At 33.7% G+C, this 18,276-nt stretch overlaps 1 protein-coding gene across 2 annotated transcripts; it reads left to right on the top strand.

The window, feature by feature from the left end:
- The first annotated feature begins 2,957 nt into the window (after positions 1-2,957).
- On the top strand, positions 2,958-16,591 carry LOC140967472 (probable acyl-activating enzyme 16, chloroplastic). Of its 2 annotated transcripts, XM_073428011.1 has the most exons (18): positions 2,960-3,363; positions 4,172-4,363; positions 5,510-5,624; positions 6,477-6,564; positions 10,581-10,792; positions 11,293-11,411; positions 11,812-11,961; positions 12,071-12,138; positions 12,870-12,975; positions 13,287-13,445; positions 13,694-13,747; positions 13,826-13,906; positions 14,325-14,462; positions 15,199-15,358; positions 15,577-15,656; positions 15,752-15,894; positions 16,276-16,333; positions 16,421-16,591. In XM_073428011.1, the coding sequence occupies exons 1-18, from the start codon at positions 3,193-3,195 to the stop codon at positions 16,511-16,513; spliced, it is 2,187 nt and encodes a 728-aa protein (XP_073284112.1). In that variant the 5' UTR covers positions 2,960-3,192; the 3' UTR covers positions 16,514-16,591. The 2 variants fall into 2 exon arrangements, with proteins under 2 accessions (XP_073284121.1, XP_073284112.1); XM_073428020.1 differs by lacking the exons at positions 16,276-16,333; positions 16,421-16,591 and having other exon boundaries at positions 2,958-3,363; positions 15,737-15,894.
- The last annotated feature ends 1,685 nt before the right edge of the window (positions 16,592-18,276 follow it).

Raw genomic sequence — 18,276 nt, 5'->3', positions numbered from 1 at the left:
TTCAAAAGCTCCTTTGTTAATTCTTCTAATCAGGTCCACGACTAGATGATTTATTCCTCTTCCAATTTGCACTAGAAAATTGGAAGAAGTTTTGCGTTGGAGACAAATAATGAGAGACGGCTCAAACTTTTCTTCAAAAAGAAGTGGCCGAAATTTTTGGAGAGAAAAACTTGTGATTTTCGAAAATTGTGAAGGTGGAGGCCAGGGTTATGGCTTGATCACTCCTATTTATAATTAAGCCAAAACCTAATACACTTAATTAACATTAATGGGCTTGATTAATTAATTGGGCTAGTCCAACTAGTTTAATTAATTAATCATAGTCCATTAAGAACTTTAATTATTTAGTATGTTGGACTTGTACTCCTACAAGCCCACTAAACATACTTTCTACTATATTTAATTTAATATTTAATAAACTCAACCTTTGAGCTTAATAAATTAAATACATTATAAATTCAACATTTGAATTTAATATTTAAATTATAAATTCAACTCTTTGAATTTTATCACCTCCAAAATTTAATATTTAATAAACCCAAATTTTGAGTTTAATAAATTAAATTATCAAATCTTATAAATTCAACTCCTTGAATTTATTCTCTCCAAATTTCATAAATTCAACTTCTTGAATTTACTATCTCATAAATTCAACTCCTTGAATTTATTTTCTCAAAATTTAATTATCATAAATTCAACTCCTTGAATTTACTATATCATAATATAAATTCAACTTCTTGAATTTATTCTCTCAACGGGAACAAACGATCCAGTACTTGTGTGACCCTCAATGGTTCAGGGATACAGCTAGCCGTGGGTTCACAACTCCTTGTGATTCAGAATAACATTTATTCTTATTCGGGCTTACCCTAGTTAGCCCCATTCTTTTCATCAACACCTTGATCAAGAATGTCAGAACTCATTTCTGATTGCACCCATCGGATCATGGTAAGAGCGTCTAGTAGCATCGCCCCATGATCCCCTAGGTATCACTGATAGTGCCTGCAAGAACCAGTCGATTATGATTAACGTACAGTACGGTCCCTTCATCTCATATATCCCGATCGAATCTGCAACCATTGGTTCATCGAGGGTTGCATATTAATTCGATAACTATGTGACACATATAATAGTGGCATCGCGTGTACTATTGGAGAACTCCTTCTCCAACGTACATCTCATACTCTGGCCAGAGATTCCATGCACTATTATTACATTAGATCACATAGGATATCCACACCCGTAGGTGAGCGGTGAATCCCCGACTACAATGCACTGGCTCCTATATGTGTCGCAACTGTACCCAACCTCGCCACCTGATGACTCTCTTGGAGCCGGTAAACGAGTCAAAGCACAGCCCTAGCATATAGAGCCTCAGTGTTGTCCCAGGTCGTAAGGACTAATGATGTACAATCATAACCACGGACTTATCCTCTCGATGAATGATAACCACTTGGAAAGTCCGAGGGAGGGTTGTTCGGTATAATCATCATATGACTACTCATCTGCATGTTTGGACATCTTTATGCCCTTACGAAGAAACTCAGTACACAACATCACAGATGCTAGTCTCGAGCTCAAGCGACCTTTATCCCTGTTTTAGGCGGCAGAATCGACTAGGAACGAATTTAGAATATGCAGTGTTTACAAATGAGTTTCAACATCGAATTATGATTCATTTGTATTAAAGCATAATCAAGGACTTTATCTATACTGCTTACATGGGTATACAGATAAAGTATAACGAAACCATTAAAAATTAGATTATATTAAAATAAAGATTGTTTATTACACTTGAGTCAATAAATTCCCTAGTCAACCGTTGGCTTGCAGGGCATCTACTCTAACACCCGTTAGCACCCAAGTAGGTGCACTCTACGCTGTCACAAGCATAAGAAAATAAATTTGCGCATTGGCTATCAGCTATAGCTTTTGGCCTAGTCATTTTCGGCTTGACACATTGAATCTTGATTAAAATTTAGCAATATCATGTCACAATCCTCTAGATAAAAACTAATAAATTCTACAAGAATCTTCAGTTCCAATTAGCGTGCAGTACGATCCGTTTTCTCATATTTCTCGATCAAATCTTGGTGTATTGGTTTGTCGAGACCCCGATATGAATCAAATAATTTGAGAACATTCCTGAGTATTATAATATATCTATCATAATATATCCATTATTAATTAGAGAGGAGTTTCTCTAATACATACTACATGCTCTAGCTATAGACTTCTAAGATTATTCACTTGACATAACAAATAGAACACCGACACATATGCGAGAGCGAATCCTCAACTACACTACACAAGCTCCTACCTGATTTACAATAATGACAAACTTGTCATCTTGTGACCCTCACGTATTCGAAAACAAGCTACAATGCAATGTTCCTCGAATAGAGCTAAAGTTATGTATTGAGTCATGAGGATAAATGGTGCATAACTATAATTATAATTTCTTTAGTGAAATATTGGTAACTACTTAGAGAATATAGTGTGGGAGTTGTTTAGTGAACTCATCTTATAAATGCCCATTCGTGTATGTAGATGTCTCCATATCTATGATCAAGCGCAACGATGACACATCACAAACACTGGTCTTAAGAGAGCAAGTCAATATCGTTCTTTTTAGATGATATCAAGAACAAATTTAGATACTGCAGTAACTAAGAAATGTAATTCATTATTGTCAACAATTGTGTTGCTATATTTCACATGCACTATAGCTATCTAAAGGTCCTTTTATATATGTGCATGCATATGTACAGAGATAAAGAATGTCATGTTCAAAATATTTACAAAATATGCCTAACAGTTGAGCTCCTACATATTTTATATATTATATTATTATATGTGAAGTGATTTTAACTTAAAAAAATATCCAATATCGGAAATATATCTTATATCACTATCACTATTCACTCATATAATGACCAAACAGTTATGGCTGGCCAACCAAATTGGGTTGACCTTATTATGTACCCACCGAATTTATACTACTGATTATCAGTTCAAGTTGAAAACCCATTCAAAATCTCCGGAAGTTCCATCGTCTCCATTGACGAAGATTACACGCACTTTTTTTTTTGTTTAAGGATCCTAGTTCTTTGTCCTGCAGCGAAAATTCCTGATTTCACGTTGTTCTGGGTGAAAATAGTTTAAAACCCCCTTCTCACGCCTGGGAATTTCATGATGATGAATCTGAATTGTAGCTTGATTTGGAGACCGTGTGATACAAAGCAAGGTTCAAAGCCTTTGTTGCTCAAGCAGAACACATTGATCAACTTCAACTTACTCGATAAAAGATGTTCATTTGTTCTTACAAGAAGTCGAAATTTCCGAGTTTACTGCGAAGCCGAGGTCATTCTTGAGTGCACCGTTTCTGTTTTCTCTGTTTTGGCTTGAAAATTCTTTTTGTGAAATGCCCTTTTTTTATTTAACTGCATTGTTGTATTTTTTTGGAAAGTCTTTGGCCTGTGTGTGAATTTTTCTATGTTTTCTAGTTGATCAGTGACAGTTTGGTGAACCTCGTTTGCTATTTTGGTATATTTGTTCAAAGTTTCAATTCGTAAGATAACTCCGTAATGTGGAAGAAGCTTGTGACTGAATGAATAACAAGCCTGATTTCTGAAGGAATAATTACGTAAAAAAGCTCGTTGGTTTACTATTTTACTTTACTTAAAATTTCATACGTACGCTTTTTCCAAAAGAATTTTTAAACCACGAGCAGAAGAAATTTTATGTTCGAGCGGCGGAAAATAGAATTTTGTTATTTTTCAAAAGGAAGATGAGACAGAAGATTCAAAGCTGTATTATCTGGCTTGTAACTTTTTTAAGCTCTTATGTTTGAAAGACATTGTTGTTTAACAAAGCTTTCTTTCTTTCTTTTTTAGTGCTTTGGCACAGCAGATTTGTATAGGAATTGATGATGAATTATGAACTCGAAAACTGGAGATAATTGTAAAGATATTTTAAACAGTGATTGTTTTCTCTTTGTGTCGCATTGATGTTTTTTTTCAGTTCATAAATAGTTGCGGAAATTTAAAACTGTGTTTTTATTCCTTCTTCTCTTGCTGATTTTTCATTGTGGATGATCCCATGATGTAGGAATTATGATTAAAATAAAATATAGAAGGGCTCAAAAGTCTGTTCCTTTTTATGTTTCCAGACAAAGGAAATGCAAATTAGAAAGTTCTCTCCCATGTTGGAAAGTATGTTGATATCCGGAAACGGGGTCTTACCCTCTAAAGAATTCACAACAGTTCCTGATATTTGGAGCACTTGTGCCAAAAAATTTGGTGAAAGTTTGGCATTAATTGATCCATACCATGACCCACCAACAAATATGACTTACGGACAGGTCAATTTCTGTTGTTTCTTTCCTGCGTATTTTATAAATTTTTAAGGCTTATAATTACTTGGTTCAAATTTGATTTCAGATATTATATAATATATATTGATGCTTTGTAGATCAAATTAGGTTTTTCAATATAAAAAAAGTACAAGGTTATGGTTAAATGTTTTTCCATAAAATGCACGATTTCAATCTAACTTAAAATGCATGAGCCATTAAAAGAATGATCGTAGATGCGAAATTATTTGGTTCAAATTGCCCTATCAACAATCTTTCTGCCAAAATTTGAATTCTCTGGTGACAATCCAATGCCGTTGACATCCTTTATTTGAGACAAAAGAACCGAAATTATTTGGTTCAAATTGCCCTATCAACAATCTTTCTGCCAAAATTTGAATTCTCTGGTGACAATCCAATGCCGTTGACATCCTTTAATTGAGACAAAAGAACTTGTGTTTTAAGTGTGCAAGTTTGACCTCCTAGAACGGGAAGTGCCATGAATTTACTAATCAGCAGGCCTAAAATACTTCTATTGGCATGCATCCGTACGTCACATGGCTGTTTAAACTCACTACAGTGGGTAATATGGGAGCCAGAAACCATTTTCCAGAACTGAGTTAACTAATGGCCTTGTCAATATCCATTTGGCAAAGGAACGATACATTACAGACGCACGACTCTTGTGTACCTGATGTGCAGTGGGTATTGCATACACGAGTTAAGCAATCATTTTTAGCACTTCACTGGAACTTCAGACATGGATGGTAATCAAAAGGCATGCACCGGATAAATCAGACTCCAAATCCCACAAAACAGAAAAAAATTATGTTTAAACATGACAAAAATATTTACTGATAGAAGTTATGGTTGAACATACACAATTCAGCCAAATATATTTTCTTTCTTGGTTTTTATATCATTATTCATATGCTTACCATTTGGTTAGAAGTTTTAGCAAAAAATATTTACTGATAGAAGTTATGGTTGAACATGCACAATTTAGCCAAATATATTTTCTTTCTTGGTTTTTATATCATTATTCATATGCTTACCATTTGGTTAGAAGTTTTAGCAAAATTATTGAATGCCATAGAATTTCTCTTCTTTCTCTAATCTCTTGACCGTCAGAAAAATTAACCTCCAAAATTTCAGCTAGAGCAACAAATTTTGAATTTCTGTGAAGGCGTAAGAGTTGTAGGATTAAAACCAGATGAAAAGATTGCCCTTTTTGCCGATAATTCATGCAGGTGGCTTATTGCGGACCAAGGTATGGTAGTTCTCTTCTTTTTCTTTTAGAGCTTGAAAATGTGCTATTTTTAGCTGAAGCGCATGCCTTTGTGATGTGCCTTCGGCATAAACAAAGCTGCAAAACCAGGCCTCCTGTCTATATCTGTTCCTAGAATGCAAATCCAACTCTAACATCAGAGTTAAGATCATTTCAGCATCTGGAATGATATGTAAACTATATTTGTGTGCATTCATTTGCTGGAACTGCTGCTATCAGCTGTTGCAAATATCTAGATCTGCAATGTGAGGATTATGTTCTTTTCCATGTCAGCTGTTCCATATTTAATCACTTCAACTTCATGGTATCTTCTTCTTCCTTGGCTTAACAGTAAATATTAACTTCATGAATCATGTATGATGTATTCATCATGCATCTAATTGAAAGGCTATAATGAACTATTTCTTCCCTTCTCGGACATAACTTTGATTCCATCTTGAAAGATTGACTAATGTTAGACATTTAGTTAGTGCTAGCTTGTTAAGAAATAATTTTTGTCAAACATTGGATGCGGTGAAGAGTTCTGGAATCATTATTCTGCAAGGTTTATCGTGCATTCCTTTTCATTCTTAAGATATTGCTCCACTATTATTATTAGTTGCTAGGGGAACATGAATGAAGTTACATGATATTATGATGATCTTTTAGATGTCTGCTGTCGGAATTATGATCTTTTTTCATTCAAAACAGGATTTGTGATTTTCTATTGTGTTACACGCATTGCATTTGGAAATTATGATCATTTTACATTCGAAACAGGATTTGTGAATGTCTATTTTGTTGTCCGCATAAGTAACTGCACGGCCTCATATGAATTTGTTATGTTGTCCTCAGGAATTATGGCCGCTGGAGCAATCAATGTTGTGCGAGGTACAAGGTCATCTGCTGAAGAGCTATTTCAGATTTACGACCACTCTGAAAGGTGAGATGAGATGTTCAATTTCGGATTTGTGTTTTTCTTATTGGAATTGGAGGTAAAAAAGATTTACATAAAATGTCTTACCAAGATATATCATAGTCTGCCATTGTTTGTGATATATGAGCCGCATGGTTGAAGCAGTCCCCTTTAATGTGAGTGGAATCATAACACTGGTATCTGTGGAATTTTAAAGAATAGGAATATGGAAGGATTTGTGTTATTTGTTAATGAAGGCTACATTTATATAAATGGGACATAATCTAACAAACTAAATAGGCATATGAATATCCAATCTGTAGAGCTCGCAAATCACCTTAAAATATAAGAAAATTGAATACATATTGTAACATATGCTCTGACAATGTCATTTCCAGCTCTGAAATTTTAGCTTGTCCAGCCAAGAGAGAGAACTCTTCTTCTCTGTGAACTTGGATGATATCTATAATCTTGCAAGCTGGACTTGCTTGAGTTTATTACTTGTATTTTTCGCTACATAATTGATGAAATAAACTTAGATGGTGGCCAGTTCTCTGTTATGCATTTAAACATATATTGAGGTTTCTATTTGAAATATATACATGAACATGTGATCATTGTCAAAGTGCACAGCTATTTAGATGTTTGAACGGATGATTTTTGGATGTGGAATGGAGTTGGCTCATGGAACATTAGATAACATACTTGTATCATAAACTTATTATGTAAGATTTATAAAATCATAACTGAACTTCACTATTATGTTTTGGCATCCAACTCGGTATTATTGGTTTATCCCATTGGAAGGTCCCACGTTCACTACGACTATTTCATACAGGGATTTTGGTTCGTATTAGAAGTAAACAGTCATATATACACATACATTTATGACAAAATAAAATTAACATTAGCAAAAGCATTCTTACATGACCTACAAATCATACCCAACTGTTTAACTAATAACACAAGACCAACTTGAAATTACATTACTATCCAACCCAGACCGTCTATGTAGCATAAAATAAGTCCATCATCTTGATACCAATATGTCTACAACTATTTCTTATCGAGATTTTGGTCTGTATCAAAAATAAGAAGCCATATATACACATCATTCATGACAAAATAACGTTTATATTAGCAGAAGCATCCTTACATGACCTACAAATCTTACCCTACTGTTTTAACTGATAACCCAAGACCAACTCGAAATTACGACTATTTGACCTGAAGTTTCTATATGGCATAAAATTAATCCCATCATCTTGATACGAGTAAGTCGGTCATAGTTATTTGTTTTCTAATCCAATTCTTGTAATCCCGCTTCTGGAACTTATAATAGATGAAAGAAAATAAAAGATTAACTTTTAAGAACTTAACGAGGATTTAAACATTCATTTTGATAAATTTCAAATAAAACAAATGAAGTCTACCAATATGAAAATTGAGTAAAATAGAGTAGTGATATATTCGTTTGGAAAAATGGAACAATATATTATAAGATTAACAAGTATAGATTCAGCTGAGATTAAAAGATCTAATGGTGAATATTGTAGGGTAGAGAACTTTTCCCCGGGCATCACATGGAATCCATGTGTTCGTTCATTTCCGACTCAAAGTGAACTTATTTTTCGGACCTAAGTCTCATTGTTTAGACAACCCATGTACTACCTATTGTTCATTTTATTCACTTTCTGGACCAAAGTCGTGTTGTTCGGTGGACTGAATTTCCAAACCGCAATCCATTGGCCAAACTCTGTTAAATCACCGCATATTATCTTTCTTTCAGTTACACAATAAAATATTGCAGTAACATATGCCAAGGAGTATCGATATTGAATCCATGGATCAATATAATGAGGATATCAAGTGTAATAATTCAAGTTGTAAATGAAACGACATGGCTGGCCTGGTTCCTATATATGTTTTTTTTATGATCCACAACTTTTATATCGAACAATTTTTAAAATTCCAAGCCGGAAAGTACCAGAATTTTTAGATTTTTAAAATGGTTCAGTACAGTAAATTTGCTACTGGAAAATGTTATTTCTGACGACATTTTGTATGCTAAACTACAGTACCTTGTTAACAATTTTGTCCGGTAACCATGGTTGAAAATATTTGGAAAATGTAAGAAAAATAAGCTCAAAACAGTACCTGAACAATGATTTTCCGGCAGTGCCCTTTCACGGTTTTGACTTCAAAATAATATTTTGGTTTATAGTATTTTAGCATATCCTTTTGTAAAAGTTCTCTGGATAAAAGGAGAATATTTTGCAAATTTTCCAGAACATTCCTAAAGTTTTATCTAATTTTTTCCTAACTTTCCTCCCTTTTTGCCCTTGTTTTCTCTTTACCTTTTCCTACTTTTCTCACAGTCCAAATCCACGAATTTGGCACTTCAAACCTGCTGAAACATCTGAAGGGCATTTATTGGCCAAAATGCATAGCTTAAGTTCTATGCATGGTGGATGTTTAGCCAAGGTGGAATGTGTGGTGAAGGGTTGGTTGTGTAAGAAGATGATAGGACCCCAAATGTATATCTCACCAATAATGAACAAAGAACAGAAGTACACAATTTTGTTGCTGAAATATTGTGTTTATATTGAATATTTTGAAATGTAATGGTAATACAACTGAAAGCAAATACTCCCCTCTCCCACTCAAGAAGGAAGCTCCTCCTTGCCCTGAGAAATCTAGAAAACACTCAACAAAAATCTGTTATGCCTCCCATCTTCCCTCTACGACCCCCACTTTTTTCCCTTTTCCCATGCATAACTAACTTCCCGCCACTTCCCACGTGTGACTTGGATTGTGAGGCCCGGGGCCGAAGAGGGCGGGGGTTGATCGCCGGTGCCATGAGGTTGCACGGACAATGAGCGGCTCCTGGCAGGCTTCTAGGCGGAGGGAATATGAATGAACTGATCTTACACCGGAAGAAGAGGGATTTCGAAACTGTTCAGGTATGGGACTGTACAGTTGAGGAGGCCTTAAAAGATTTGATTAGTACTACTCATATCAAGAAAGTGCATCTTATTTTCGGTAGCTCATCACATAAGAACTCTAAAGTTAAGCGTGCTTGACTTGGGGCAATTCTGGGATGGGTGACCTTCTGGGAAGTTTCCTAGGGTGCGTGTGAGTGAGGACATAAGCACGCTGGAAAGACTCGTCTTGGTACAGTGAGGACAGTCGTCGAATTTGGGGCGTTACATGGATCTTCTTTGATAGACTTTATAACTTGTTGGGCCTTTCTCCTGGACTCTTGTTATATCTTTATCTTGGGCATCTGATGTAGGTTGAATCTCACCTTGACTTGGGCTAACACCATTAGCTCCTTGTTTTGGATTTTCTTGTCTTGGGCCTGAAAATATAATTCCCGTATCATAATGTACTTATATTATGCACTTGTATTATGCACACACCCACACACACATGGTATCATTCTCTTATTGTTGTTATTATCTCATTAACCATATTTAATATATTTTTAACTTTACTTAAGTAGTAATATGGGGAAAATTTTCATGTACAAACCTTCAACTAGGACTAATTATTGTATTACTTATTTATTTACTCTCGTTCTTTATATATGCACATAGATATTATGTATTTATTTATTTATTTATTCACTTTTAAAATTTATTTTGCAAGTAATAATATTGAAATACTTTTCTTATGATTCTAATGACAGTTATTTATTTTCTATTATTTGTGGTATCACATGTGTGTTCTTATTTGCGTTTTGAATGCATAGAGTGAAGAAATTGAATTATGTTTGCCAAATGAAAATGAGATACCTTGCTTTTCATCTGTCACTTATCTGAGAGTAGATGAAGTCTGTATAAAATTCTAGTCGCTATACGATTTGTTCTCAGCATCTCCTTTGAGTTCCCTTGATGATTTAGTAGGAATTTCCGAATTAAGTTGGGCATCCTTAGAAACAAATTCAGTTGCATTTTGACCAATTTTAAAAAAAGCATTCTTTTAATTTTGCTTGAATTGTTTCTTGAACTAAAATGTATCTATTGTTGTTATAACTGCAGCGTTGCACTTGTTGTGGATGATCCTGCTATGCTAAACAAGGTTTCAGGAATCTTCCATTCTCAAGTCTCCATCAGGTTTGTCATTGTGCTATGGGGAGACAAATCAAGCATCACAAATGCAGAAGCGTTAGAAATGCCTATTTATGGTTATAAGGAAATAATTGATTTGGGTATTGAGAGTCGTACGACTTTACTTCGTTCGGAAGATCATAGTAAGTCTTTCTTCTGCTTCTACTCAATTGTGTCGATTAGTGATAGCCAACTGTGATTGAATGTCTTACGATAGGAAATTGGAATTCACACTGCACTTAAAGTTAATATTTTTTGTAGCCTCTTTTTGATTTTCATAGAAAAATTGCTTTCTATATGTTTCACATTTTCAGAAGTCAGCTTTGTTTCTTGAGCACTATGGCTAAGATGTTTTATGTTTTCTACATGCTATGCTATATGCAGCTGAACTTGTTGATTGAGACTAAATTCTTAGCATAGTTTCTCTTGGACTGGATACATATTAGTTAAATTGTTATGAAATCCAATTTCCCTTTAAATGTTGTAGGGATGCATTTTCAGTTTTATGTCAGGGTTTGTAGGAATATACTTAGCATCTAATTAGGTAAAAAAAATCAATTTGTGAAAGTTTGGTGTATGATTCGGGGAATAATAATCAAATTTTAAAAAGGATGATATTGCTGATTAATGATATTTGTTCCAGGAAAACAGTATACTTATAAAGCAATCAGCTCGGATGATGTTGCGACACTTATGTATACAAGTGGTACAACAGGGAATCCTAAAGGAGTTATGCTTACGCACAAGAATCTACTGCATCAGGTTGGCTGTTGCTTTTTTGTATTTTCTGGTAATCTGATCTGTGTGTGTTCCTTTAGTCGGTAGGATAAGGATATGAGTCCACGGTCACCATGAACAGCTGAAAAAGTAGCACCAAACACTTTCCTTTTTATTTTTGTAAATGTCTTCATTTTTTAAGAGTGATTACCTAAACTAATTCTAGATAGACTAAACTAGAGATGTTGTGTTACTTTTGTTCGATATGTTACCATTTGGCGTATGAATCCAGGTGATATTTGTATAAGCTTGCAACATTCTCCAAAACACTTTTATGCCAAATTTCTCAATTCAGTAACTTCTCCTTTCCTTCTAACTAATTATTCTGGCACAAGAACAATTATTGAAGACTATCTGACACTATTATCTTTTCTTTTGGGCCAAGATTACAGCCTTATGGGAAATTGTGCCTGCTGTTTCTGGGGACAGATTTCTCAGCATGCTTCCACCTTCGCATGCATATGAGCGAGCTTGTGAATACTTCATATTTACCCATGGGATCGAGAATGTGTACACAACAGTGAAAAATCTAAGGGTACACTCTCTTCCTGATTGGACATGAGTTGATTGTCTTTTTGACTTGAAATTCTAATTCCCCCATTTTTCTCTTTGGAAATTTTAATTTCCTTTTCCTCTGATTGCAGGATGACTTGCGTCGTTATCAGCCTCATTATGTTATATCTGTTCCTTTAGTATATGAGACATTATACAGGTAAATCATAGTTCTACAAATTCATATTATTAAATACACTAGATTAATTGAATCTATATGATCAATCTAATGAATCATTAGCCAATGAATATCGAAAAAATACAGCAATACAAGTTTATTTCCCAATGCACTATGTATTTGTGTAGTCTAATTTTTTGTCTTGTTTACATTACAATATGCAGTTATTGTTACCAGCGTGACAGTGTCAATTTTTTATCCCTAAAGACTAGATTCCATATTGTTACAGTTCTGTGCTTATTAAGCGATGCTTTTATCTTTTTTACATTTATTGCAAGGACTTGCATGAGCGACTGCGCAGAATAGTTCTATTAGCAACATATGAAACCGATTTATGGATTACTAGAAGAGTACATTGCATAATCTAAAACATCTATATTCATACCCCTCCCACAATCCAACCTGGGATGTAGTATTACGCTTATTTAGTTATCTTAGGGCAGATTCAGGTATGCATGGTTTCCACTTCTAAATTAGTAGATTGTTTCACCACTTTCCGCCTGATTCATTTCAACTTAAAATATGCTTTCCCTTTGATTTTTGTCTAAAGGTATTGGTTTATTTCTAATAATTTCTTTATCAAATACTGGTTCAACAACTTTTCATAGAGGTCTTTCGTGTATACTAGTTTCTTGTGATATGGTTTGCAGCCTATTTGGCCTTTTAAGCCTGTCAAATTTCATTATTGTTGAAATTGGTTTCATGAATTGCAGCGGGATTCAAAAGCAAATTAGTTCAAGTTCTACCGTTCATAAATTTGTTGCTCTTCTATTCTTAAGGATCAGTTTAGCATACATGGAGGCGAAACGAATATATGAGGTTGAACTTAATCATCTTCTTTTCTGTTGGTGTTGGTTTTTTAGATCATTAGTCAAGTATTTATTTCCTGAGCGCCAACATGAACATTGTTAATCATTAACTCAACAGTTTAAATATACAGTCCCTTTTCTGTTCATTATAATATGTGTTTATTGTCATTGATGATCTTGACAAGATTTCATACACGATAATTCTGCTTTTGAAGATTTATATACTCTAGTGGCATCCCCCATAATAACATGATTTATGGTTAGAAATTTTTTCTTCAACTAATCTTTAATGCTTAATCTATTTCTTCTTTTTTTTCATAGGGGAAATGCCTGACCACAAATCTGAAGCAACCTTCTTACCTTGTTTCTATCTTTGACTGGCTGTGGGCAAGGATAATCGCTGGGATATTGTTGCCGTTACATATGTTGGCAAAAAAAGTTGTCTACAGTAAAATCCATAGTGCTATTGGTATTTCAAAGGTTTGCCATATTATGTAAAGTTATGCATGTTTGTTGTCATTTTACTCCACTGCGTCTGATATTACAACATTACATAGGTCATAACTGTAGTTTCTATCTCTCATACAATTTGTACATTATATGTGCACCCCGCAGCATTTGTGTGAGGACGCAAAATAAATGATAAAAAACTATTCCGGCTGCCACTGTTGTACAAAATCATACAGTAAGAAAAAGTAAAGGCCAAATTTTCCTTTGACATTCTGCAGGCTGGTACAAGTGGAGGTGGCAGCTTGCCTTCACATGTGGACAAGTTCTTTGAGGTTAAATGTTTTCTTTTTTAATTGAGCATAGAGGAGATTTAATTGTATTACTTGTCTTACTCTATCCTAACGACGCAGGCAATTGGCATAATGGTTCAAAATGGATATGGTTTAACAGAATCATCCCCTGTTCTCGCGGCTCGAAGCCCAAGTTGTGGTGTAAGGAATTTTTTTGGCACACTTGTATTAATGCAATTTTGTGTCAATTTGACATCAATAGCAGTTTCTGAAACGACGGAATTTCTGAGGTTTTTTAATTATGCGCAAATGAAATAACGCAACGAATAGTTGGTAACAGACAATGTGGAAGGAAGGCCTAAAGCCTTCGTACATCTGTCATTCTCCAAAAAATTCCCCAAAAAATTCCACTCCGCACCATTTTTTTCTTATACAGCAACCATGCATTTTTTTCTAATATATAGAAAATTTGATTCATCTTGTGAAGCGATTTTAAAATGACTAAAATATCGTCGCTCTTGGTTTTTTAGCAGTTGAAGGATGTCATATGAGTTGCATTATTTGTTGGCTTTCTCGAATGTTATGCATCTTACCAATGTAACGAATTGAATGCCTGAAGGTTCTTGGTTCAGTGGGGCATCCTATTCGCCATACGGAAATAAAAGTTGTAGATGCTGAAACGGATGCAGTCCTTCCTTGTGGTGTAAAAGGCATTGTTAAAGCTAGAGGTCCGCAAGTGATGAAAGGTTACTACAAGGTTTGTTTTAAAATCTCCTCTTCATATAATTTGCAAATCCCATTCCATCATGATAGATCGAGCATTTTGTGTCTCAATATGGTATCGGAACACAACGAAGAAAAACTTTATTATGTACGCAAAGGGTACATTTTGAAAATCGATGATATAGAAGGAATACAAATACACATGGGTGGGTGCACTTAATAGATTGAACATCTTCACAGACATCGACATCCTATCCATGTTTTCTCATTTTATATTCAAAATATCACCGAAAACTGTATAAATATTTACGTAATGATTGTTTTTGCTACTTTTTGATGTTTTCTTTTCTCAAATTGATGAAACTTCTTTGTAGACGAGTCCTTTTAGTGTTGGATCAGCAATGTAACTATTCCCCACATGTATCTGATGCTTAAACTATTCTATTTCTACTTTGATCACATGCAATGGGAAAAATTGCCATTTCTCATCCTTGCCTATATTTCTTCTATTACTTGGTAAAGAAACATAAAACCAAAATATATTTGGACCTCACAGTGTTAGGTTTCTTTTGTTAAATACTTTAATTTTTTATGTTCCTGGAGTTTATAAATCTAAATATATTAGTTTGATGGGTTAAATGGCCTGCAGAAATTATGTACTGCTGAAAAATATTCTTCAAAAACAGATAGTCAATGAATTAAAAAATTTGACCTCTACATAGACAAATATCTAATCGGGTTTCCTTCTGGAATTGGACTCGTTATGTCAGAACCCATTGGCAACAAAACAAGCTATAGATGAGAATGGATGGCTTAATACAGGTGATATTGGTTGGATTTGTCCTCCTCATTCTAGGGGAAGAAGTCGGAAAGCTGCCGGGGTAATTGTTCTTGAAGGACGTGCAAAAGATACAATAGTACTTTCATCAGGTATATTAAATATTTCTTGCATGATATTCATGTTTTCCAGGAGATCATGTTATTTGTTATAAACAAAATTTTGTATAAAAACAACTGTTCATGTCGCATGAGTATGAACTATGAAATTTAAAATGATGATAAAAAAAAAAACCGTGCTGGGAATTTCCCTTGAAAAAATAAAATCAACAAGTTTCTTGATGTTACTCATTTCCAAATTGGTGGAATAGGTGAAAATGTCGAGCCATCAGAGATTGAAGAAGCGGCCTTGAGAAGTAATCTTATTCAACAGATTGTCGTCTTTGGCCAGGTAAAATTTTCTACAATCTGAGTTTACTGTAGCTTCAATGCAATAGGTAAAAATGCACAGAATCATCTATCATATAACAGTACTGATATGTATAGGACCGACGACGCCTTGGAGCTCTGATTGTACCAAACAAAGACGAGATTCTTCTAGAAGCTAAAAGGTCATCGGTGGATGCTGATACCCCAGAGCTTAGCAGGGAAGAAGTAAATAGCCTTTTGCACAGAGAATTGAGAAAATGGTAGGATCACCTTTTGATAAAATAATTTCTTTGTTATCTATTATCGTGTCATCGAGTTTCAAAAGCCGCAGAGGTAACCCAAAGCTGCAGTCTCATCATTAATCATACTACAGTTTTTGAGAATACGTGTTACCTGGAACGTGTATAATAATAAAATGTTGCCATGAGTTATCAGTTTAGCCAAACCACATATCAATTTTAATTGTCTTGTGATTATGTATCATTCCATATTAAGGCTAATCGGATATGCTCCTCTGAGCAAAATAGCTTTCCCTGGTTTAATTCTTCTCATAACATTTTGAAATTAAGTTATTGTTGGGAAGAAGTAATTGTGGCTAATATCCCGCAATTCTTGATTCTTTCGAATGGGTAACATTGCAGGACTGCACACTGTTCATTCCAGGTCGGACCAATACTCGTGATTGACGAGCCCTTCACGGTAAAGTTACAAGAACAATGTCATCAACGTTTTATTGACTGCATTTGGTGTAAAGGAATCGATAACCATTCCTGTTCCAATTTGCAGATCGATATGGGTTTAATGACTCCAACCATGAAAATTCGACGAGAGAAGGTTGTATCATTATACGAAGAGCAAATAAACAATTTATACAAATGACTAAATTGCCTGATATAAAGGTGTTGTATCATGTACTATCTGTTGGTTATTGTGAATGTAATGCTTTTGTTCTTCTTATCTATACTATATTATTAAGTTTAAAANTAAAGTGCTAAAATTTTTATGTAAGTTACTGTATATCTAAGTATTAAGTTTTGGTTTCTATTTCTATTTGGGTTTTTTTTTCTTTTCTTTTTTTATTTATTTTTTTAATTCATATATCTAAATGACATTGTTGTCTCTTATTATTTTTTATGATTATATTTTGATCGTCATTTAAATATAAAAACCAAATGAATTATAAAAAACATTGTATAAGCACGCAACGCGTATGTGGGTGTACTAGTTATGATTATACTTAAACCCATCTACAAATTAATTAAATAACTATTTATGTGATACTTCTTGGAATCAATTAGTATGTGTCTCTTCATTTCCACTTTACAAGTTATAAATAGCATCATAATATATATTTTTTTCTATACAAATAATTGTGAATTTACTTCATTATCTCTCATTATGTTATTTAACATGTGAATTTACGTCAGTGCCCCTAAATATGTTATTTATGAGTTATTCTCATTTATCATTGAGAATTTAATTCATTATCCCGGATTATGTTATAATTTTTAATTGTAAATTTGTTTCATCGCCCTTCATTATGTTATTTAACTCGTGAATTTACTTCACTGCTTCTCATTATCTTATTTATAAGTTATTCTCATTTCTTATTGAGAATTTACTTAATTGCCTTTGAATTTATTTCAGTGCCTCACATTATGTTATTTATGAGTAATTCTCATATGTTATTACATCTTCCATATAAATTATAATATATAAGTTTTAATTGTGAATTTACTTCACTGTCCTTCATTATGTTAATTAAATCGAAAATTTACTTAAGTGACCCTCATTATGTTATTTATGAGTTATTCTAATTTATTATCGATTTAATACTTCTTCCATGTTAATTATATTTCTTACATATATGAATTCACTTAATCCCACCTACAAATTAATTTTGCTTGACATATGAATGTAAACGTGGTGTTTGAAATGTTGTATGTATTAAGATTGGTGAAAGTTTTTAGAGAAAGGTGAATATAGACTTCACTGCCTCTCATTATGTTATTAATTATTTACGAGTTATTCTCATTTGTTATTGATTTAATACTTCTTACATATGAATTATATTTCTTATATATGAATTATATTAACTCCTTTTTACTCTTAATCTCACCTACAAATTAATTCTACTTGATAGAGGAATGAAAATGTGGTGTTTGAAATGTTGTAAGTGTTAGGATCGTTAGAGGTGTTCAGAAAATTTTATTCTTCTTTTTGTAATTAATTAGTATTTGTTTCTTTCACATCCTCGAACAGAATCTGTTACGGTGTAATAATTGCATCTGCTTGATAGATGAATGGAAACATGGTGTTTGAATTCTTTTACTTGTTAGGATCAATGGAGGTGTTTAGAGGAGGTTGAATAAACAATTTACAAAATTTTCTTCTTCTTTGAGCTAAAGTGATTTCAACTAGTGTTAGTAATCAAGATCAGTGAACAACAATGGAATAAAAGTGCAGTTGAAAATAAATGACACAAGAGATTGCTATATATATTTACTTCACTGCCTTATGTTATTTTTGGGTTACTCTCATATGTTATTGTTTCAGTACTTCTTATATATGAATTATACTTCTTACATATATGAATTATATTAACGGCTTGTTACACTTAATCCCACATACAAAATAATTTT

This window comes from Primulina huaijiensis, chromosome 2 (genome assembly GCF_012295235.1).
Source record: "Primulina huaijiensis isolate GDHJ02 chromosome 2, ASM1229523v2, whole genome shotgun sequence".
Lineage (NCBI taxonomy): Eukaryota > Viridiplantae > Streptophyta > Magnoliopsida > Lamiales > Gesneriaceae > Primulina > Primulina huaijiensis.
The sequence above is the reverse complement of the archived record's forward strand: the minus strand, read 5'-3'. Positions and strand labels throughout refer to the sequence as shown.

Excerpts from the sequence above, each read along its gene's own strand:
- LOC140967472 (XM_073428011.1), top strand. The coding sequence starts at position 3,193 with ATGATGATGAATCTGAATTGTAGCTTGATTTGGAGACCGTGTGATACA. Across the intron at positions 12,139-12,869 it reads GTATATGAGACATTATACAG|CGGGATTCAAAAGCAAATTA; the intron begins GTAAATCATAGT and ends CATGAATTGCAG. Across the intron at positions 14,463-15,198 it reads TGATGAAAGGTTACTACAAG|AACCCATTGGCAACAAAACA; the intron begins GTTTGTTTTAAA and ends TCGTTATGTCAG.